This window comes from Heloderma suspectum, chromosome 9 (genome assembly GCF_057233095.1).
Source record: "Heloderma suspectum isolate Gila_16-S chromosome 9, 16-S_ref, whole genome shotgun sequence".
NCBI lineage: Eukaryota > Metazoa > Chordata > Lepidosauria > Squamata > Helodermatidae > Heloderma > Heloderma suspectum.
In genome coordinates this window covers 11915424-11940009 of record NC_139466.1, presented here as the reverse complement: position 1 = coordinate 11940009, position 24586 = coordinate 11915424, and the positions used below count along the sequence as shown (strand labels likewise).

At 40.8% G+C, this 24586-nt stretch overlaps 3 protein-coding genes across 6 annotated transcripts in view; 1 reads left to right on the top strand and 2 right to left on the bottom strand.

The window, feature by feature from the left end:
• The window catches only part of LOC146338407 (protein EOLA1-like), an 11284-nt gene extending 6804 nt beyond the window's left edge, over positions 1 to 4480 (top strand). For all 4 annotated transcript variants that reach the window (XM_084813698.1, XM_084813695.1, XM_084813696.1 and 1 more), the window contains one exon: positions 2288 to 4480. In XM_084813698.1, coding sequence (XP_084669824.1) covers positions 2288 to 2511 — 224 coding nt within the window. In that variant the 3' untranslated portion in view covers positions 2512 to 4480. The remainder of the gene's footprint in view (positions 1 to 2287) is intronic.
• LOC146338406 (heat shock transcription factor, Y-linked-like) lies at positions 4129 to 13512 on the bottom strand. Its single transcript, XM_084813693.1, has 3 exons — positions 12189 to 13512; positions 10325 to 11038; positions 4129 to 6742 (listed from the first exon to the last, which is right to left on the bottom strand). Exons 2-3 carry the CDS (start codon positions 10886 to 10888, stop codon positions 5963 to 5965), a joined length of 1344 nt encoding a protein of 447 aa, XP_084669819.1. The 5' UTR covers positions 10889 to 11038; positions 12189 to 13512; the 3' UTR covers positions 4129 to 5962.
• TMEM185A (transmembrane protein 185A) lies at positions 11073 to 24586 on the bottom strand. The gene is made up of 7 exons (XM_084813694.1): positions 24420 to 24586; positions 19199 to 19375; positions 18538 to 18745; positions 18022 to 18105; positions 16452 to 16628; positions 15530 to 15653; positions 11073 to 13874 (listed from the first exon to the last, which is right to left on the bottom strand). Exons 1-7 carry the CDS (start codon positions 24455 to 24457, stop codon positions 13630 to 13632), a joined length of 1053 nt encoding a protein of 350 aa, XP_084669820.1. The 5' UTR covers positions 24458 to 24586; the 3' UTR covers positions 11073 to 13629.

Here is a 24586-nt window from a genome sequence, read left to right as displayed (position 1 = left end):
GTTTTCCGCAGGGTGGCTTATTTTTTGTAAACAAGCCCCGCAGAGAACCCATGGCTTGTAGTTAGACTGGGAAGTAACTGGAAGGGAAATGTATGCAAATTTAATGGCTGGGAAATAAATGGAGGCAACACTTGCACAAATGTAAGGGCTGGGAAGTAAATAGAAGGGAAATTTGTGCACCTGCATGAACTGCTCAGTTCCCCCTCCATTTACTTCCCAGCCATTACATTTGCGTACATTTCCCTCCCATTTACTTCCCAGTCCAAAAAATTGCACAAATATGTAAAACTGTCAGAACAGCAGTAACTGCTCTGAAAAGGAGTCGCAAAAATGGGGAGGGAGCCCTTTCTGGACTCAGGAGACTTAGTGTTGAAAAGGCTGAGGATACAGAAGTGTCAATTCAACACTTTAGGGCAAGATGAACACATTGCCAAGTGGGAGACATTGTCCCCACTTCCTTTTGGTGCACTTACACATTTGGCTTTTCTCCATTTTTGGTGCTTCTGAATTGCACTACTGGATCCCTCCTCTCACTTGCTGTTATTTCTCCCCTGGTCCTTTGCAATTGTGCACAAATTAGCCTATATGTGTTGTCATCTTGTCAATTTCCTTGTACCTTACCTATGCCACTTTGCAGCTGCGTTTGACAGCTGAAACTTACAAGGAAATTGACCAGGCAAGACTACTCATATAAGTAGTCCATAACTGCGCACTTATGAAAGACTGACCAAAAAAAAAAAAAAATTACAATCCCAATTGTGCATTTTTAAGCCACCAAAAAATAAGGGGGGAAAAGCCAGGGAATGAAACAGGGTAGTGATCAGAGAGAGGGAGAGAAGATGGATTTTGCCACAAAGTCCCCTGGGATGTGTGCCAGAGCCAGCTAGAGGGGGAGAACAAGCCATGGCAAACCCGATCATATGTCAGGCATACTGTGGCTTGTTCCACAAACAACCAGCCTACCATGTCTTATTCGCAGGGTGGCTTAATGTGATGTGCAAACCTGCCCATAGAAGCTGCCCTGCCCTTGGGTAGATGATTTCTTCTGGGGAGCCCCGAACTGTATTCTGGTCTGGATTGCGCATCTTCAGAAGCTGGAGAGTAGAGTTCCATATTTTTGTCACACTCATCTGTACAAGGATCAGGACTGCATCATTAAGAGAAGGGACATAAAAAAGGATGCAATTTTAATTCACTTGCCTCTCTTATAGAACAGCATGACATCACAAACTATGAAACAGATGCAAATATAGCTGTAAAAGGAAAAGGACTTATAAAAAGATAATTGCAGTGAGAAATGACTATTAATTTTAATAGTCAAACTATTCCTAGTTTAGTAGATACAGTTCATACTTCTACTGAAGTTTTGATATAGCTTGATTTTTTTATATAAATCCCAGTTTGCATATTAAGTATTCAAACTATGTCTCAAGTCTTCATTTTGTGTATTCTTCTCTAATCACCACTGACAGGTATTACTAGCATTATATTTATTTGTTCCCAGCATTCTTTGTATGTCACATTGTGCGTGACCAAGATGCAGAATGTTGAGAACTGATTGTGAGAAGGCATTTTCATGGCCTCTTCCACACACCCTGCCTCCACTGGGACCTAACTTTGTTGGAGGATACAAAGGACAGCAATATTTCCTACATTCTTGCCTGCAAACCATGAGATCAGCTGAAGAGGGGAATGGAAGCAGTGGTGGAGTGCCAAAAAATCAAGGGAAAATGTGAGGAAGGGCTGGAGCCAACCCTTTACCCCAGTCAATCTTGTCCCATCTGAAATTTCATGAGCCTTACCCTAGTAAGAACATAAGAACTGTGCTGAATCAGACCAAGGGCCTATCTAGTCTAGCATTCTGTTCCCACAGTGGCCAACCAGCTGCCTATGGGAAGCCCACAGCCATCCAAACTCATGACTATCACCACATCTTGTAGCAAATTCCATAGTATAAGTATGTACTGAAGAAGTGTCCCCTTTCATCTGTTCTGTAGTAGACAAGATTGGGTTGTCTCCTTGTCAAAGGAAGCAGTGGCCTTTTTCAGCTGTGGTCAGGTGAAAATATTTTTTCCCTGGGATTTTAAATTTCTACTAAAATTCTTTATTAGTTTTGCTGTCTTTAATGTTTGATGCTACCATTAATTTTTATTTTATTACATATCATGAACCACCCTGAACATTTCAAATTGAAGGGCAGTATACAAGTCTTTTGAATAAAAATAGGTTGATGAGCATTTTGTTTTCAGAAAGAAAATTAAAAGTGTTGTTTCTGTTTTAAATATAGGGCTCATTGACATCGGAGAGACATCACAGTGTCCAGAACACTTGCATCCTGAAGATGCTTTGGTATTGGAAAATAAAGCTATACTCTTAGGCCTGGAGCAGAAATACTTGACGGTTATTTCAAACCCCAGATGGTTGCTGGAACCCATCCCTGTACGAGGACATAAAGATGTCTGGCAGGTGGATATCCCAGAGGAACTGATTCCTTCTGTGGAATACTATTGAAGGTGTTGTCTTTATGGTTCGTTTCTGAGCAGAGCTGTGTTCTGAACTTGAATACCTTACCTTAACAGCTGGACATGGAGGCCACTGTTATAAAGACCAGGGAGCAGGTGGTTGATATCTGGGAGGGATCACTTTTGTATACAAGGAGTCACTAGTAATGTGAACTTTATTGAAGTTTCTCATGTTTGGGTAATGGTGAATAAACTACATGCACATTATGCAATACATCAACAGTTATGTTTTTTTTTAACTGAGTAAAAAGATATTTGGTTAACCCCACTTCCGTCCCCAAATCTTCAGTCTAGTAACTCTGCTCCTATTGGGTATTTGGTGCAGTGACAAACAGCTACTTTCAGCCAGATACATTTTGTTGCCAAGACCCTAGGCACATATTGTGCTTTCCCTGGTATGGTGATGTAGCAGTGGGAAACCTGCACTTGTTCAATTCCTGCCACTTATGCAGCTGTTAAGGGAAGAGTCTGTGCTAGGAAAAAGAGTGACAGCTATACAGGCTCATCCCATTAGAATTACTAGCAGAAGCAGGAAGTTTACCCAAAGCCATTCATAGCCAAAGACTAAGCACCCTAATCTCTAGTGCTGGACACCCTTTCATACAGAGTGACTTCAGGAGGTCCTCTAGTCAATGCTGCCTCTGTGTTGAATGCACCTAGTCCCATGTCTATCCCATCCTTAAAAGACTTATTCAGTGAGTTTTCTCCATCCCACTTGGTAAAGTCATTTCAGTGCTCTATTCAAAATATTCACGTTCTGTCCCACTCCATGCACTATTGATCACTGGATGTTAGTGTCCCTTGTAACCCCTTGGCTTCTCATCCCATGCCTCCCACTTCCATATCCATGGGAGTAATTCCCCCCCCCCACACACCTACATCTATTTTCCTAGTGCTCCTTAAAATGGGTGGGCAGAAAGTAGATCCCCAGATGTTTTGGACTTCGACTTCCAACATTCCTGACCATTGGCCTTGATGTCAGGGGCTTCTGGGAGTTGAAGTCCAAAACATCTGGGGATCTACTTTCTGCCTACCCCTGCTTTTAAAGAGTATCAATGTTTAAACATGCCTATTAGGATAACGGGTGCCTTTGATTAGATTATGCTGACACTTCTTTGGGTCATTGCACATTGTTTTTAATATGCACATATAAAATCTCAATGTAAAATATAGGGGATGAAAACTATTAATGTTGGCACTGCTGAGGGAATTTTAGGAGCCTGGACAAGTAGTTAAAGTTTGTATAAGTATTGCCATTTAATAACGTTTTCTCCCAATGCAATTGTTCCTGTGCAGAATAAACTACAACAGCAGTCTATGGCTCTCAAATTAGTGAACTGCATGAAATGGCTCTTGGCAAAGAAAGCATTTCAAATATGCTGCTCTCAATCTTTTCCTTTTTGCTGAGTAATTCTGAGCAGCTGAAAAACTTGCTATCATATTTTTGTTAACATTTAGCTGAGCAACTGTTCTCTATTTAGAATATGGCAAACGTATCTGTGGTTCAGTCAGTATTACTACAAATTATTCCCCATCTGTAATTTTGCTAGGATTCAATATCCAGTGTATTTTTGAACTATTCCACAATAGACGGCATATGGCTGAAGTAGGTTAATTAGAAGCACTGATTTTTATTTTTAAACATTTGTTGTTCTTCCTCCACTCATACATTTGTCAAATTATCTAGATCTCACAACAGAGGCAGTGTGCCTGGACAGAAATGTCCAGCAGTTTGTAAATGCATTTTACACACATGTTTACCTCACACAGTAAACACACAATATTATTACATTATGATGGGAACCTTTTTGGTAAATTCATTATCACTGAGCATCTTCACACAATCCTAGCTATAAGAGCAAATATAACCAATTAGTTATGTGAAACAAAAAAATAAAGTAGGTAAGTAACAAGTATTGAGGCTGTCACTGTAAAGCAAAATGTGACTTTGCTAAAAACTGGCTGAAAATTACCAAAATAGTTTCTCAGATGGCAAGTTAAGGCCACTTTGTGAAGACAAGTGCACATCAGATAATTTGGAAACTATCTTAGCTTATAATTAAAAAAATGTATCATGTTTGCATTCTGTAAAGTGTCAGAGCTGGCTTCTCAATCATACTAAATATTTTCCAGGTCAGGGATGAGAAAAGATAGATTATTAGGAAATGTGGAATGGCTAACGGCCTACAGTTCTCTGTATACTATTTGCTTGCCTTTTGACTCAAAGAGTTCAAATTTAAAGTCTTTGCACATCAAAACAAGTAAGTTACAGGTGGAGAAAACTATTGATTTCAATGGGTCTAGTCTAAGCATGAATAATTCTGGATCCAAGCCAATGATGCAGTACTGGATTAGTAAATTCTGTATTAATAAAAGATTTCAAAAATGTTTAGAATACTTGAGATATTGATCTCAAAGGGTTTTTTTTCACCCACCACATGCAGTGACATTGTCTTGTACTTCAGAAGGTTAAATATGCAGACTTATCCCTATTGTTTTCTCCCTTTGGAGACTGTGAACAAGTGCTAACACATGGTAAAGAAAATTCCTTTCTTCTCTCCCCTGCCCCCCTGTCTTCTTATACTGTCATTTTATTGAACAAGTTATCTACTGTCCCTTGAAAATAAATCAGGCCAATACCTGCTCTTATGGTCTGTTGCTTTTCATAGTGTTTATCCTCAACCCTGCTAGACTCTCAGACTGTAGTGTAATAAATGCTCACTGTGACCTTATGAACTTGTCATCTTATTTTGTAGGATAGTTACCTTGAATGGCTTGGAATACAACTAGTCACATAACACAAATTGCAATTCTAACAAAACATAGAAAAATCTTGCCTATGATAAGGATAGCATCAAATAAATAGATGTAACTTAAGCACCTGGTTCAAATTCTGCCCTCTCCCAGGTTAAGCCTGTGTAAGTATCATTGACAGAGCTTTTTCTTTCCAAGTTATAGTGCTACTCTCAGATTCCTAGATCTTCAAGCTAGTTTACAAAGCCATCTTGGCCACACATTTTCTTTCCTCATGCCATCATAAAGCACATAAGAGATGTACATTTTTTACTCGGACTGTCCAGTTCAACTAATTAAGGAGTTCTGGTTGCAATCCAGAGTATTTCCTTAGGTGCCAGACAGAAGGAACTGTAAGATAAGTTATTTGTGGATTGCAGTTTTTATCTGCCACAACAGCAAAAAAAAGGACAACCCAAATCCAATTGTTATCCTACAGTTTTTTCTCCTTAATCTATACTTTTTACAACTAAACCATATAAGAAAACAAGTTACTTCTAATCTGTCCATGATAAAAGAAATACAAAAGTTAACCTAGGTAAACAAGACAGGAAGAAGGGAAAGAAAGACATTTATTCTTCAGTCCATGTCATGGTTAATTTCCCTGTTTTCAGAAAGGGCTGGATTTTTCCAGTCTGCCCTTTGCTTCATCGATGGTACCCAGTGTATTCTGTTGGTTTGGGTCCAACTCCTTTGGAAGCTGACGTGGTGTTCGAAGTACAGTTGCAGTTAGGGCAATGGTGATATGAAGGAGTTCGATGATGATGGGAGGATCTTGACATGGAAATGGCAGAAGCGGCTGCTATCATAGGCATAGAGAACCATGGATTACAAAACGGGAGTAAGCTGGCCCAATGAGCCTGCATGGCTGATAAGTCTGGGTACATGGTTGGGAAAGCTGGCAGCCCCATCACTGGTGCAAAGGGGCTGTTGGGTACAGGAGGTATGACATGATACAAAGAGGTAGCAGATGTGGTGGTGGTCGAGTCTATCTTGTGTGTGTTGACTCGAGCATGGTTGGTGTGCTGGGGTAAATGGAAAGGAGCCAGCTGGTTTATTTTGTTGTCATTGTCCTCAGGGGCCACCTGTTCAGAAGCCCTCAGAGAGGTTGGAGGGGAAGCAGCATATCCACTTCTTAACCGGGCTGCTGCTCCAGCAAGGCCCTTGGCCATGGTAGGTTTTCGGAGTCCAGATTTGTGCATTTTGTCCTTTGGGGAAGTTGTAAGAAAGCAATTCTCCCAAGAAGCAGAACCCAGGTTAGTTTGGTCTTCTGGGCTTCTTGACCTGCTCTTCAAGCAGCTTTCGCTGAAGTCTTCATCTAATGAGAAAGCAACAGGTGGTGTATTTTTTATACCAACTCTTCTCTTGCATCTTGCAAGAAGGTGAGGACAACCTCTCTTAAAATTGGGGTTATGGTAGAACTGTAACTAGAACAAAAACAGAGGGGGAAAGTGTAGTTAACCTTCCAAGAACAAATGCAATAACAAAGACATGTAATGCTAAAGGTTTTCTCTCTTTTCTATATATTTCTATCCTGATTTTTATCCATTAGCCCTGAAATATGTGGTCTTGTATCAAACCCAACATATGAATGTAATCCTCTCCCTACTCTGACACTTATGAACTGAATCTGTTGAAACTGACATAGACTTTACAGCAAAAGGGTGAACAGAGTCGGAGGCACACATGTCAGCATTGCAGCTTTTAAGGCTTTCATAAAAACAAATGGGTATCAGCTAAAGGGTGTATTTTCAGTGGTATACAACTTGAACTCTGCTCCTGTTAAATGTCCTAAGAGCTCAGAAGAGACAAAGTGAATTGATGTATAGTTATGAAAAATCCTGACTTAGTCGTCTCTGAAAAGTAAAATACTGAGTTCCAAAGTCATCCCAGCCTAGAGAACAACATGAACATATATGATAACAGTGGCACTATCTCAAGATCTAGTTTTAAAGATGGAGTCAATAATGCTAAGAGACAGAATTTGCACTCAGTGACAGAAGAGGGGAAAGTAGTATCAGTTCACTGACCCAGAATGCTAGAAGTAAGCCAAATTGCACTATAGAGGTTGGAGAACATTGCTCAAGCTAGGTTTCGTAACCCAATTGATGACACCTTCCAAAAACCCAGGGTGGATTGATTTAAATCCACAAGAAATAGGGACAACTTGATCTGAAGAAATTATTTAAATTGAGTTCATATTTCCTGAATAAATATGCACATTAATTGGCTGCTATAACAAATTGAAGATACTTGTTTACAACAAAATTAGAGCCTTAATACTAAAAAGAAGCATAATAAAAAAAAATCCTCTGGTCATGTAGCCCACATGTCTTTTGCACTACAGAATTGATATCTGCTTTGGGGACCAGTTATGAAACTTAAAAGATATCTATGTGCCCCTCTCTATATACCCATCTAAGGACATCTAGACTGCATTCCTATACACACTGTACCAGTTGGTAGGGCTTATCTTTGAGTAGGCATGTATAGGATTGCATCATTTATCTGAAGCCAAAATTCTGAGAACATTTCAGAAACAAGGGCTGGTAGTTACTTAGCAGAACAGTGTTTTTCTGGCACATGGTAGGTATAAATGTGCGTGGTGTTTGACAGTCTAAAAATTCATAATTTGAATAAAAAACGTATTTTAAATTCTTGATCTCAGTCACATTTTTGTCCCTGGTTGATATGTATTTAAATCTCTCTCCCATTAAAATCAATGGGATTTGGAAGTGCTTAAATTTGGATGGATCATAACCAATGGGTTGGATCCAAACTTAGCTTACAGTTGTCCCATTTAAATTAATGGAACAAGTTAGTTATGACCAACTTGTCCCATTGATTGAAATGGGTCTGCTTTAAGTATGACCAAGTCTGGATCCTACCCAATGTGTTTGAAAAGATCATGGATTCACTTCTAAGTGACAGGTGGAGATCTTAGTATGTTGGCTTGAAATTACATCTGATTGTAACATGCACAACATTGTTTTCAGAGGACATATAACAATATTTAAATGTTTTTTTAAAAAAATTATTCAGCCTGCAAAAAGCTAAGTCCTCTAAAATACACTGGTGTACACCTTCTCTGTATCCAGTGTGTAAGAGGGAGATGGTATATTAAGTAACCTACTGTCTCATGCAGCCTGTTCTGCTGCATAGTACAGTATATGTGTTTTGCTGCTAAATTTAGTATTCACAGAAAAGAGTAAGGTAACCTTCCTCCCCTATCCTTTATTCCTTGTGTGTCATTCCTTACATTAGGTTGTATGCCTGAAGGCAGGGATGGTCATGCTACTTATTTCTGTAAGTAACTCTGGGAGCCTTTTTGGCTAACGGGCAGGGTAGAAATGCTTAAAATAAATACAAATCTTACTAGAACATTCCTAAGCAATTCTCATTTGCACAAATAACTCACATCACTTTTCCTTCTGGATATTGTCCTGCATCCTTTTAATCAAGGTATTTTAATTATCTTGCTTTGTTAATTTGTTTATTTCACCTATTCATGCAACTTACTGTTGTAACTTTGAAACACCTGCCTATTCCAATAATCCTTCCAGAACCGTCTTTATTTTCATCCCTTCTCTTTTTATATTTAGTACACCTCAACTTTTAATGGTATCTACAAGGATGCTTGACTGGCTATATGCAAATTTGCTCCCTACCAGTCAAATGAAAGCCACCTCAAAAACGAAAGGAATGCATCTTGAAATGAGGCATGCACTGTTAAGTTACAACTGCCAAAGCTTCAGAAAGCCATTAGGACAGGAAACTATGAGTTAGGAAACATAACATTAAGGATTACAACAGAATTATGCTGGCACAATCACTGCGATATAAAATACGGACTTTTCAGCTGTGGGTGGATATGACTGAGAAGATACTATATATTCAATCATTAATTAGGCTAATCAAGGAAATATTTTCCTTAACTCAAATACCGCAACGTAATGAAGTGGTTCACATATAACACTAATCCGTGGTTTATTTAATCCATGGTTTGTTGCCCTACCTTGGGTTTGTCTGCCAGACAACTGAACAAACTGTGGTTTGTTTTCTCCATCCCTGAGTCGTTTCCCTCCTTTGCCCACTCCTTCCCTGTATCCCAAATACCTTTGCAGTGCTGTAGTACTGGCATGTAGAGTGGCTAGCTTTTTTTTTTACTGCTGCGGGCCGTCTCTGTAGCCTGGAGAAACAACCCATGATTCTGGGTTTACATGTAATGACAGCCCATGGTTTAAGCAACCCAGAGTACACAATCTAGCAACAAATGATGGATTCTTTTTCTGGGTTGTTCATGGTTAATAAACCATGGCTTGTTAATGCAACTGGGTGCATTATGACAACCCAGAATTCAACAACCCATGGGTTTAATAAACCATAGGTTAGCCTTATGGGTGAATCAGGTCAATGCCTGTTTCAAAGCTCCTGCATGACAATATCAACAAGGTTGGATTTGCATTTGCAAACAAAATGTGAATTTCAGTGAAATGTGAATTAGATCATTTCATACACAAAAGGATTGTGAAATCCACTAAAACCTACAATATTCAGATAAGGCATTTTCACTGTGAGTCATTCCATTCCCAATGAATAATGAAATACAGTTCATTTTATATCTGCCCCTAATTCTCACAAGCTTCCTTCAAGTGCGGGAGATTATGCTCAGCCAGAGGCACTCTGCTGATCCATTATGGCAGCTGCTCATTGATGATTCTAGTCTGTATAAAAAACATTTTTGTGACGTCTTTTCTGGATAAAACATTTAGTTCTGTTCATATTGTACTTGCTAATTACAGACCGTACAGGAAAAAAAAACAACTCTGGCTATTTTCTCCCCTGGCCTCGAAGCAGTACAACATCCCCTATTTTTGCCATTCCCTCAGTAGCTGTTTCCATTCTGCATTGCTTTATTGAGAGAATGGCTGAATTTGCAGTTCTGAAGGCAAGGGGCCTGTGCACTTTAAGCCATTTTTCTTTTTATAAGAACCATGGTGAGATCTTACCTTGCTAAATGCATAAGCAGCTTTTTCTTCTGCTAAAAATTCAACAAGAGAGGCAGACCTTTGGAAATTCTGTCTCATCTTGCTAAAGCCATAGAGATTGAGCTGACGAATGAAGCTTTTCATGCAGTCAGTCTCAAAGATGCGCAATGGTCCTTTCCTTTCCAGGACCTCCTTTTTAAAAAGTTCTTCATCAATCACTACACAATTCCCATCATCATCCCACCACAGTGATTTAAACTGATCACTTTCAACAATTTTCCATAGTTTCTTCGGGAAGGTGAGGGACAGAAAATCATTGTCTTCAAGAGAACCATCATCACAGAAAGCAAGCCGGGGTCTTTTTGCCCAGGGTCCGTCACTCAAAGCTTGAAAGGCATTTTCTTCTATCATAGACCTCAAGGCTGAGTCACCAGCTGCTGTTTTATCATGCAATGGATTAGATGAAACTGAGATTGCAGAATGAACCATTTCATCTTCGGCTGAAAGGTGCTGAGTCTGTGCAGCAGGAAGGTCCATGTCCAATTCTCTCTTCTCACTAAGATGGCTTTTTTCAGTTGTGGCCATTTATGTAATTAGTCAAACCATGACAATAAGGCAGCAGCAGGCCTATTAAAAATGATGCTAGCTTGTAGGGAGCCTTCAATAAGGAGTTCTAGAACATCACAGTGAGACCATCTTGTGCAGGTGTGACATCACAAAATGAACTCTGGTTTCCTAGCAAACGAGATCATAATGACAGGACAAGATACTGAACTAAGCAGCATTTATTACATCTGCATTGAACAAAAGGAAATTAGGGCAAAGCCCTATGAAATGTCTGTCTAAAAATATTCCTTGTAAAAGCACATATGAATTACACTTGAATTCCAACAGTGGAAACTTACACTGGTGTTGCTTTTTAAACTTAGAATCTTCTTCTACTCTTGGATAAAGTTGATCTTATTTTAGTAGCCCATGAATGCTGAAAACAAATCAGGGCTAATTAACACCTACTTTGCATGTAGTTCAGTTCAGAACAAGATTTGTCTGCAATTGCCTCATTAACTGGGATTCTCGAAGTATGATCTCCTTAGTGCAAAACCCCCACCCTTTTCATGGCTCTCTTACAAAGAGAAAAGGATGTACTTTTTGGACTGATTTAGCCTATTTGTTACCCTGTTTAACATACCTGTACATCCTCATTTACTTTGGATTAACAGTCAGGATGACAAGGCCAAATAATACTTCAGGTTCCCACTCATATTAACCAGTGCCTACACCTAATACCACTTGCTGCTTATGTTATAGTTAACTGCTAGGTATGTAATGAATTAAGATTAAATATGTAACTATATGAAATCTTAAAATATGGATATATTTGTTCAATTTACATGAGCTGGTAGACAGGGAGTCAAATATGAACATAGAGGAAGCAGCTTTTCACATCCAGCACCAGCAGCATACATTGATTTCTTACACTCATCACAAATTATTATATTTATCATTTTTTAGTTTTCAAGAAGATGCATGTTGATTATAAGCCTCTCTAGCCTTTCTCTGGAGCTCTGTTACACAATTATAGAAACAAAGGCTTGTATCTAAAGAGGCACCTTTCAACTCATGAAGCGACAACTTGACCCCCAAATGCAGAGAAGTTATGTTTGCTCAAAACTTTGCACAAGCCCTTTGAAAGGCTCTTTTATGGCCCGCTGGAACTCATATGCTGCACTTACACTCTTGTCTTCCTTATTCTCGATGTTTCTTGAACTGTAATACCTCCCCCACCCCCAATAGATTGTGGCTCTCTGCATGACACAAAGCCTTCTGCTACAGCTTGCACAAGAGTTCACTGAACAGCACTAATACATTTTCTCTTTTCACTCACAGTTCTTTGGATCCAAGCATGACAGTGGTTTTTCAATCGGGTTCTGTTAGCATCATTTTGAAACCAATCATAAATCCAGGAAGTTCCCACATTAGCAAGGGATCTTAAGTCACATTTTCCCTCTAGTTTAAGACAGAAATTCTAGCAAGAATACAAGAATATGTTATTGTATTATGTGTTTCAGACATTTTAAATAAACCAGGCAAATCTTAACATTTGCAAGGAAGTATACCCATGAAACTCTGCAGACACCATGCAGAACCTTTGTGGAACTATGTTGAAAAGAAAAGAGTTCAGTAAGCAGTACAGGGGGAGACTTTATTGAACAGCCAAAAAGTGGGGAGAGAGAGAAATCGATATTACCTAACAGTAACATTTTAACAAAAGTGGAAAAGCAACTTTTCAAAAAGACAGTCCCCTCCCTCCCATCTAGACAGTACAAAGATTATGGTTATTTACACAATAATTTATATACCTTTATCAAGGTAAATTTGATCCATTAACAGAGGAAGAACCTTCAACTCCTACCTGAGGACATGCCTGAAACATAGTGTTCATGGTTCAATGGGGAAATGAAGAGGCAAGATGCATGCTGATATAACACCAAGTGCCTGTGGTAGTTCAATGCAAATGGAAGCCATGGACTGCATCCAGATTTAGTCATTCAGCAGACCCACTGAAATCGATGGGACTTTAGCCATGACTAAGTGTGACTAAATGTGGATGCAACCCAGTGTGTATAGTTGAACACAAAATATGTCACTCACAATAGATTATACACTTCATACAGCCTTTTAAAAATACTTACATATTTATACTGTACAGATATTTTTTAAATATATTACATTGCCAAAAGGTCATATAAATACTATACAGGCACACTTTAATTCAACCAGTCAGGAAGATTCACAAATAAACCATCCTTTCCTCTTCTGACACTTTGTAGCTGCGATCCAGTTTACGGTTACATGTATACAAAGACCACTGTTTTCAGCAGGCCTTACCCATATATAACCATGGATAAGTTTGAAGCTTAAGACAGTATTCAAATGCTTAATCGGATCTTGGGAAAAACTTAAATTGTGTTGCTAATGAAATCTACATGGGTTTGATGCTCACAGCTGAACAAAAGTAGTAAGTTGCACTCTGCAAACAGAGACTTGAGAAGAGGTTTATCATTTATGAATCTTACCACAGCTATTTCATTGTCATGTATTTTTACTGGCATGGTATTTCATATGCAAATGTATGGAAACTCTGAAATTATATTAACACAAATCTTCATTATCTACATTACAAGTCACTGAGGCACAAATCTATCCACAAACAAATTAAAACAAAAGGCATGAGATAAAAACCATATTGGCCACAGATTCCCAGTTGTCGTTTAGTTGGAAGGAGCTAATCCTGGCTATGTGCCACATTGTTTCCGAGTTTGCTTTTAATCTGGCATATCAATGTTTAGTTTGGGAGGTGGTATAACGTATTTCCCAGGACTCTGGGTAATGACAACACCAGTCTTTTTTCGAAACATTGGAGCTATTTTGGGAGGTTCTGGGACAGGGGTTTCTTCTGTTTCTTCATTATCTTCATGATGCAAGTCATAAGAAATGTTGCCATACTCTCTTAGGAATGGGAAAATTTCAAGTAGGAATTGACAGAAGTCTTTGCGAATTCCAAACCACCCTGCACAAACAAAGAGTTATTGATAAGAACATAAGAAGAGCCATGCTGGATCAGATCAAGGGTCCATCTAGTCCAGCATTCTGTTCATACAGTGGCCAACCAGCTGTCAACCAGGAACCCACAAGCAGGACATGAGTGTAACAGCACCCTCCCACCCATGTTCCCCAGGAACTGGTGTACATAAGCTCACTGCCTCTGGGTCTGGAGGTAGCACACAGCCATCAAGACTAGTAGCCATGGATAGCTACTCCATGGAATTTGTCCATGGAGACAAATTCCTTTTCCTCCAGGAATTTGTCCAACCCCCTTTTAAAGCCATCCAAATTGGTGGCCATCACTACATCCTGTGGTAGCAGATTCCATAGTTTAAGTCTGTGCTGTGTAAAGAAGTCCTTCCTTTTATCTGTCCTGAATCTCCCACCAGTCACCTTCATGGGATGACTCCGGGTTCTAGTATTTTGAGAGAGGGAGAAAAATGTCTCCCTATCCACATTCTCCACACCATGCATAATTTTGTACACCTCTATCATGTCTCCCCTTATCCTCCTTTTTTCCAAGCTAACAATCCCAGCTGTTGTAACCTTCTCTCACAGGGGAATTGCTCCAGCCCCTTTCATTTTAGTTGCCCTTTTCTGCACTTTTCCCAGCTCTACAGTATCTTTTTTTAGGTGTGGTGACCAGAACTGTACACGGTATTCCAAGTGTGGTTGCACTGTAGATTTGTATAGGGGCAGTATGATATTGGCAGTTTTATTCTCAATTCCTTTCCTAATTATGCCTAAAATGGAATTTGCCTTTTTTACAGCAGTTGCACACCAGGTTGACATCTTAATCGAGCTGTCCACCACAACCCCAAGACCTCTTTCCTGGCTGGTCACCACTAGCTCAGATCCCATCAGGCTATACTTGAAGTTGGGATTTTTTGCCCCAGTGTGCATCCCTTTACACTTCCTTGCATTGAACCGCATTTGCCATTTAGATGCCCATTCTCCCAGTTTGGAGAGATCCTTTTGGAGCTCTTCACAATCCCTTTTTGTTTTAACCACCCTAAATAATTTGGTGTCATCTGCAAACTTGGCCACTTCACTGTTCACTCCTAATTCCATATCACTTATGAACAGGTTGAGAAGCATTGGTCCTAATACAGATCCCAGTGGGACCCCACAATTTACTTCCCTACATTGGGAGAATTTACCATTTATTCCTACTCTCTGCTTTCTGTTAACCAGTTACTGATTCATAAGAGGACCTGTCCTCTGATTCCATGGCTGCTAAGTTTGCTCAGGAGTCTTTGGTGAGGAACTTTGTCAAATCCTTTTGGAAGTCCAAGTAAAAAACGTCTACTGGATCACCCCTGTGTACATGTTTATTGACACTCTCAAAGAACTCTAAAAGATTACTGAGACAGGACTTATTTTTGTGGAAGCTGTGTTGATTCTTTTTCAGCAGGGCTTGTCCTTCTATATGCTTACTAATTTTATCTTTAATAATGTCTTCAACCAATTTAAAGGCATTATTAAAGATAAAAGCTTCACTCTGCAACGAAATTGACAAATAACAGAGTACCCTCTTTTTTCCCACTGCACATTTGAATGACAGAACTAACTTTATTTCAGTACAAGAGGAGCAGGGACAGACTTCTGCTGTATACTTACAATGATTGCCCCCTTTCTGCCCGAATGTAGTTGCCATTAAAGTTATCAGTGAAAGCCAGAGAGGAACAAATATGGGTATGTACGAGAACGTGTTGTGTCCATCCAATCTGTGCACAAGCAGGATCTAGCAAGACAATTAGGTAGCTTCAATTTCATGCTTTATACAACCTTATCTAGCCTGGGGATTCAAGGTTAGATATTATTTAAACTGCCTAGGCACCAAGCTAACGAAGGGCTGAATATATTTTACAAATTCCTAGGCATCAGCATCAAATTTTCTGACCGTGACCCTGGGATTTTTCCAAGCCTGTTTGGAGACCAATTTTGCAGATAATCTGACATTATCAGCTGGGATCATTGGGCAAGGACTTCTTTAGTCATGCCATTATCTTAAAGGTATCCTTGAAAACAAGTTATAATCAAGACTATGTCTATGTCACAATTTGGTACTGTGTCAAGGATTCAGTATCCTGACAGTCTCAGTAAAGTTTCTAGAGCTTGCAACTGCAAAGACAATTGGAAAACGTATCAGCAACGTGTGATGAGATCTCCAAAGCCAAAAGGACTTTTGGCAAGTTCTTCAGGTATCAGACACAGGGTATTAGCACCCTGCACAGCTCCCTGTGACTAGCAGAAAAGGGAGAAATCATGCAAAGCAAGCACCTCTATGTATTTGGCACGGGATTTAGGTTATAATCTTGTTGTGCAAGTTATCAATGCAGCTATCGAAATGGCAGGTACTCAATAATCATTATGCATACCCACGCCCCCAGTACACATTCAGTCTTCCCGTTTTGCTGTTAAGATCTTATTTGCAAAAGCAGAAAACTTGTAAGTAGCTCTAAAAAGCCCACAAGTCTACAAAAGGGAACTGCTAACTATATCCCACCCACACAACATAAGATGGATCGCTTTTGCTTACTTCAAAGGTGAGTAACGGAACCACGATTGTCATCCAACTGATTGCCATTGTTATGTGTGTTCTCCTTTGTTCAGCAATCACATCCATCGAACGTAAGAACAGGACAGACCAAACGATGTAATAAAGTACAACCAAACACAGAAAGGACATCAGGATCCACAGAGGGACACAGACAACCTGAAAATGGAATAAGGAAAATAGACTAATGTATTACTCAGAAAAAAACTACTCAATTTTCTTTCCCCCCCAATAAGTCAGCTACATATTAGGGATTCATCATTACGTTCTAAAATCCTATCTGTGGACATCTTTAAAAAGGAAAGTGATTATTTGCCTTTAACAATAGCCATATGGTCAGACAAACAAGCTTCAAAGACCACAAAGTACTTGGACTATAAAGCTACCACCTCAAATTACCACATTTTTAAGAAGCCTTAGCAGTACTTTGCTCCCTTCCAATGTTAAAGCATAGACAAGGGTTTCTCCACATTGGGGTGGGGGGTGGTAAAGAGAGAAAAGAGTATCATGGAAAAACAGGTCTAAACTAGTTCTGAAAAGAACAAGCCATTAGTTTCGTGAAGATTACAGCAAATTCAAAGCTGGTTTTCAAGAAGTACATAACCAGGGATCTGTATGACTTCTGAATGCAGGAAGAACATTGCATGTTTGAATGCTCCCCCATATCAATAACTCCCTGCATGTGGAAAACAAGCATATCAGGCGGAAGACTAAGCTAGCACGTCCCCTCAACAATGCATTGGAAGTTCCCAACTTGCCATCTAAAGTGCAGGCACGTATTTTCTGAATATCTGAGTAGAACTTTACTTTGTCCTTCTAGGAACATGGACATCCTTATAATGTATTGCTAATCTGTTCCAACAGTGGCCAACCAGATACTTATGGGAAGTCCACAAGCAGGGCATGAGCACAGTAGCACTTTCACCCCTGGGCTCATGTTCATCAGTAACTGGTATCAAGAGGCATACCGTCTCTGATACTGGAGGTAATACATAGCCGTCATGACTAGTAGCCATTGAAAGCCTTATCCTCCATTAATTTATCTAATCCCCTTTTAAAGCCATCTAACTTGGCAGCCATTGCTACATCTTGGGGAGTTATGTCCTCCCCAAAGAAGCTGGCCTGGTGCTAACTTTGATGTCTTTCTGGGGGCAGGCAAAGAGTTATTGCCTGGCATGTTCTTTAGGTAGTTTAGGGATGTTTTATAGCTTTGCTAGATTTTACCAGGTTTTGCTGCAGCTTCTGCAATTATTTTTATGATTTTACTGTATTTGTTTTTAAGTTGAATGTCACCCCGAGAATCCTATTAATGAAGAGCGACTTATAAAATTGACTAAATAATAAATACATAAAGGGTCACCTACCGTTTATGATGCACCTTAAGGTTTATTAAAGCCAAATGACCAATTTCCTTTGTAGATTATTGCTCAGCTTTCTGTATATGCCACAATTTTAAAAAGCAATTTTCTTGACATTGCCATTACAGTTGGTACTGGCATTAAGACGTTAAACCTTTTAAAACAGCATTAAAAAATAAGCACAGTTTACGTACAAGCCATGGCCACTTGATGATTTCATCCAGTCGGAGTGCAATAAATATAAACTGGAGAATATTGACAGAACACAGGATTTCCAGCTAGGAAAAGAAAAAAAGCAGGCACATCAGAATCAAATGGATTTTGCTACAACAGCCAAAGATCACCTTGGAACAAAGTATACAAGATTTGAACTAAATATTTTGCTCTTCATGTATCCTTAGACATGGAATATAAATCAGTGGAATACTAGAAATTAAAATATAAATGTAAAGTTAATAAGGACATTCAGTTAAGACATTCTAGCATGCAGGCATTCTCTCTCTCTCACACACACACACACACACACACGCACGCGCCTCATACATATCATACATCTATCAAAAATAGCTTTACTTAAAATTATTCTAAAGTATTTTAAGACAGGTCGATCATAATTTTCTATTTCTATTGATAAACTAAAGCAATCAATCTGTGCTCCACTGCAGCAACTTTCACACCTGTGAATATCCAATGCAAAGAGAGAGTCTCACCTCCAAAGATCTATCATGCCGAAAGCCCCACACACAAGCTGCAACTGACACTGGAGATACAAAGAACAACGGCATGAAGACTAAAAGCCAGAAGCGAGTTCCTCTTTCAATCCCATCACAGACTAGCACTTCAAACATCAGCAGTAACAAGTGGATGCCTACTGCAATTAACATGGCTTTGAACTCCACACACGTTTCTCCTTCTGCTCTAAAGAGGGGCAGAAAAGCATACGATTCATTGTTAGTTTACACAACTTCATCCAAACATGAACAGACATTTGACTTAACCTGGCCTCTACACGTTACCCAAACCCAAAGTGAAGATGCTATACTCAAGGGAAAGGGACACTTTATGTCGCATTTATAGTGAATATAGAAAATTACCATAGGCTAGTTGCTCAAATGCTATTCCCCATAATGGCTCTAGCTCAGCCTTCACTGGATACCAGGTTGTGGACAGCTGCACAGAGAACTGGCCTGTGGCTACAGTCATTTACTGAGCCAAGCATTACCATGCTCATGTAGCCACCAGGAACACAGTATTATAAGGGGACTAAGCTCTATCACAGTGGTGCTTACACAAGCATTCTCAGTAGATTCATCACAGAGCTTACATGAATTATGCAAAAGATTATTTACAAAAAAAGCATACCGCCCTTACCGATATTGTGGGTTTCGTGCCCATACTCCAGTTCCTACTGAGGCACCCACAATGACCATTAACTTCCACAGCCATATTGGAGCAAACACTGCCCAATAGCTCCACTGAATCTTGTCATCCAAACGGAGAGAAAGCAAAACTGAGAACAGCAGCAGACAGGCGTAGATAAGAAATTTGCTGTTTAAAAAGAGAAGAAAATTACAACTTTAAAGACACATTATTTTCAGAAGCATACATCCAGGAACATACATTATTCACATTTCAAAAAAAGTTGCCACACAAATTTATACTGAGTTATGGATAATAGTTCTATCAATGACTATTAGTCATGAGAACTATGTGGTACCTCCAGATTCAGTGGCAGTAAACCACTGCAGCAGTGTGTGAGTTTTGTTACCTTCATGCCTTGGCTGTGGGTCAGCCAGAAGCATCTGGCTGACGAAATGGACCTTTGGTCTGATCTAGCAGGGTTCCTCTTATGTTCTTAGGCCATTAGTTTATCTAGCCTAGTTCTATGTACTCCACTCCAACTGGCAGCAGCTTTTCAAATCTCAGCTAGATTCTCCAGTCCTACCTGAAATCCTTTCGATTGGAGATTCCAGGTAATGAACTTTCTACATGCAAAACATGTGTTTTACCACTGAAACATGGTCCACCCTGAGATACGCTCTCAACATTTAACTTAGTTTGAAGCTGGCTTGCCTCAAATAAACCACAGTTAAGATTAACCACAGCTTGTCAGGTATGGATGACAGTACATGCTGTGGTTAATTAAAAAATGGAAGCAAAAGCTTCCAAACTCCCCCTCATAGTCATGTTGGAGGAGAAGAAACACAGGACAGCACAAACCCAGGGGAGGCTAGGCTCTTTTCCATCAAGATTAACCATGGTTTATCATGACACCTGAACACAGCCTATGCCTGGTTTTTCCTTTAATTGCCACAATACAATGGTGCTTAATTGCTGAACTGCTTCTAAATATTAAATGCATGTTTTATCTATTTTTTTATTTTTTTATTAAATATCTTAATCGCCCATCTGGCTGGTCACCCGGCTGCTCTGGGCAATGTACAAGAGTACAATTTAAAACAGTAAAATTACACATTAAACATTATTTAAAAATACTCTAACCCACCCCAAATGCCTGCCTGAATAACCAAGTTTTCAACGCGTGGCAGAAGCTCATTAAAGAGGGGGCATGGCGGAGTTCCCTGGGGAGGGAGTTCCACAGGGTGGGGGCCACCACAGAGAAGGCCCTCTCCCTTGTCCTCACCAGCCTAGCTGTCCTGGCCGATGGGACAGAGAGAAGGCCATCCAAGGCTGCTCTTGTTGAGCGGCCTGTCTGGTGTTGCTGGAGGCGCTCCGTGAGATAGGCTGGGCTGGAACCCTATAGGGTTTTAAAGGTCAAAACCAACACCTTGAATTTGGCCAAAAAAACAACTGGTTTTCCATGTCACATCTATGTCACACTGAACTTTCTGGACTACTTATGTATTAGTGGAATTCAGGATAGTAGAAGAGTTATGTCCTTTCCAGTCCCTTGATGCACAGTGAAATTATACAGCACATTAAGCACAGCAATTGTTCCATTACACACTAGAGCACACCTTTTGGTTCTACATTTTTTCTTCTTTTCACGTTCCTAAAAAATACTGAAGTGGCAAAGCATGCACATGTAAGTGTGAGGTAATTCTGCATCTCTTTTAATGCAGCATTTGCACTTCTCTCAGTAAAAAAGCTAATTAGCAAAAAGCTCAGCAGCCTTTCTCCAGCTGCCTCCCACTAGGAAGCTGACTAACACTAAAGCAGCTGCCTTCCAATTGTCATCAGTCAACACAATCAAAGAAAGGAGGATTACGAGCTAGGAAGCTGATGCCAACAGCTATAGCTTGGTTTTCTGAGGAGCTGAAATTGCAAATAAGTGTTTTAAGATGAGGGCCAAATACACCAGCGTAACATCATAACTCATCCTCAGCTTTATGCCAATGTCATGATGAGCAAGCTTGGGATGCAACACTAGCGCAACAGGGTGGACAGGCAACAAATTGGAGCAGGCGACATCAGATGCATCATCTTGCTGAAGTGGCACAAAAGCAGATGGAAAATAGTTTTAGCAAGGCCATGATGAGGACACTCATCAAGGGAACATCCCTAAAGGCATTCTGGCCATGACCAGAGGCAGATATACTTGGTACAAACCAACATGTCAGATATGTTCAGTGCTGGCCTAAATTACGGCAAGATACTCCTGTCCCACACAGGTTATCCCCAGTTAAAATGCATTTGTTTAGCCACAGCTGAGGTATCTACTCTGCTTGCAAACACACAAGCCAATGACTGCTCTGTTTGGCTCTAACAGCACTGCTATCTGGCAGTGTATGCCTGGTGCCATAAAGACACACTTGGGAAGCTTCCTAGATTTCATTTAAAAGGCCTAGGCATGCTCTTAAAAGTCAACTTACACTCAGTGAATTAGTTGATCTGTTAAAATACCCTTGATACATGATAAAGACAATTGTTCCCAATGCCATTATGCTGCAGAGCCATTCCAGCTAGACAGAACCGTCTAAGTAATAAAAATGAAAGGGAGGGGTGAGATTTACAGTGAGTGTAAGGTAGTAAGAGTCCTGACTTCTACAAAAACCCTATTAAAAATAAACAGACAACACCCTTCAGAAACTGAAAGACATAGCCAACTGGGAGGAACTTTCTCCCCCTACAGGGGTAGGGAGGGATCCTCTTCCCTATCAGAAGGCAAGGATGTCCAGTGGATAATATCCCATTTTTGAAAACTGCCCTCTAATGGGATTTTAATTTACTCTATATCCTGCCACATCCCAAGGACTTGGGGCAGATAAAGATGTAAATTGGGGTCTGTGACTAACAATTGTTTAAACCTCCATTTTACTCTGTAAAACAGGGATGCGGAACCTCTCCCCCCACCCTGATATTTGACTCCAACTCCATGATCTGGAATGATGAGTTGCAGACAAAGGTTCTCCATTTCTGGTGTAGATGAAACAAATGTTTACTCAAACTTCCCTGACATTACTGGCACACCTACTATTCCATGCAAGAATCTTTCCTGCTGTGTCATATTCTATTTCTTATCTTTATAAACTGTAGCCCTACAGTAGGGCAAGCACTGATTTTCATTTGTTGTACAATGCTTTTGATCTGAACGTGGTTCAGAAAGAATAGATATGGCGTAATGTGCAGGCTAAGTGACAGACAGGTCTATCTACAGTTGTCAGCCATAATAGTTACATGGCACCTCCAGGTACAGATGCAGTTTATCTTCGAAAACTAATTGTTGGAGACAAACTGGAAGGACTACTTCTTACAAGCCCTGCTTGTGATCTTCCTAGATCTTTCTATCTAGTCACTGGAGGAAACGGGTGCTGAATTAGAAGGACCTTTGATCGAATCCAGCACTGCTGCTCTTATGTCCTTAAGAGTGTGATCCGAAAAGCCCTTAACTTAAATTACATTTCATCAAGTAGTTTTATAGTAGTCTCTCTCTGTCTCTCAACAGCCTCAGCCTATATCTGCAATATGGGGGAATCATAATGCTGGCTTGCCTCACAGGGCTGTTGTAAATGTGAACATGGAAAATATATATGCACACACCATGTTGGGCACTTGAAATGAGATATATAAAACACACTTAAAATGAAACATATAAAACACACTTGAAATGAGATATATAAAGCACACATTAAAAGGCAGGAGTCACTCCCCCTCTTTCACCCTGTATACAGCATGGTATAGTGCAAAGGTGGACAGAAAGTAGATCTTCAGATGTTTGTGGACTTCAGCTCCTAGTACTCCTAACCACTGGCCATGCTGGAAGGAGCTTCTGGGAATTGAAGTCCTAGTATAGTGGACAACACGCTGGCCTTGGACCAGGCTGACCTAGGTTTTGGGTCCCTGCTTCAGCCACAAAGCTCACTGGGTGACTTCGGGTCAGGTGTGACCTCCCAGCCTCACTCACCCTCAAAAGTTTGTTGCTTGGGTGGATAACATAGGAACACAATGCTCAACAGCTACTAGCCCTAAGAGTTCTGTGCAACTTCCAGTGCCAGGGACAATATACACTTGTCCACATACACTAACCTGATTTCCTAGGAGGAAGATATCAACATATATCAACATATACCAACATATACAGGGAAAGTGCTTCTGCTTATGCAAGGCAAGCCATCCCTGTCACCCACTGCAGACTTCTGTGCCATATCCCATACTGCTCCAAACAGTCCTCCAGCCTTTGAGGGCAGCGTTCCAAGGATACGCACGCGCGAAGTGGGTAGAGGAGATCTGGCAAAAATCAAGCACCCTGCCTTGCACAAGTAGGAGTGTTTTCCGCTGGTGTACACACCACCATTGGATAAAACCCATAGAAAGGGCCCTGTCCCAACTCTATGTCATGCCATCCACACTTAGATAACTCACTTTCTTCCCCTCCATCTCCCCAAATGCTTCTTTCAAACCTAAAGGCACCACTTCCCCACTCCATCCTTTAAAGACGACCCTCCAACGACCTCACCTCTACACACACACACACACACACACACACACAGACTTCACAGAGCACCCCACGGCTAATCCATAAGAGCTCCATGGAACCTCCAGCTTCTGAGCCAGTTTACCTTGGAGTAACAAGTGCCCACACATACAACGCCAGCTTCCCCCAACCTGGCACCCTCCAGATGTTTTTTTAAAACATATTTTTTACTGATTTGCTTCTGATGCAGATACAAAACATATTCCTTCATTATAAACACGCCCCCCCCCCCCCATAATCGATCCACTGGGTGGACTGCATACGGTTCAGCTATGGCACTTTAGTACAAATGCCCGTAAGAGGGTTACGTGCCTCATCCCTCCTGATGTTTTGAACTACAGCCCCCAGCATTCCTGACCACTGGCCATGGTGGCTGGGGCTGATAGGAGTTGTAGTACAAGGCATCTGGACGGTACCAGGTTGGGGAAGGCTGCGCTATCCCGCATTCCTACAAAGAGCTCCTACATTATATCTATACAGGGAAGTCTTGTCCTAGTTTAATCCTGTCGTCGCCATCCCCACGCAGGGGGCTTCCCCAATGCCTCCTTTCAGCCCCCAGACGCCTCTTTCCCCGCTCCTTTCAAGGCCTTCTAATCCACCCCCGGCCCCCCCCCACAGCCGCCCCCCCCCCACAGGCCCCTTTCGGCCTCCCCTCACCTAGGGTTGAAATCTTGAAACAAGCCCCTCAGGTTCATGGCGCTCCGCCCCGCCACGCCGCTCCCGCCGTTCTCTCACAGGCGACACATCGCGGCCCTGCCCCGCCGACAACCCGCGGCCGCCGCCACCCGTCCGCCGCGCTCCCCTCACAGCGGCCGGGCTGCACT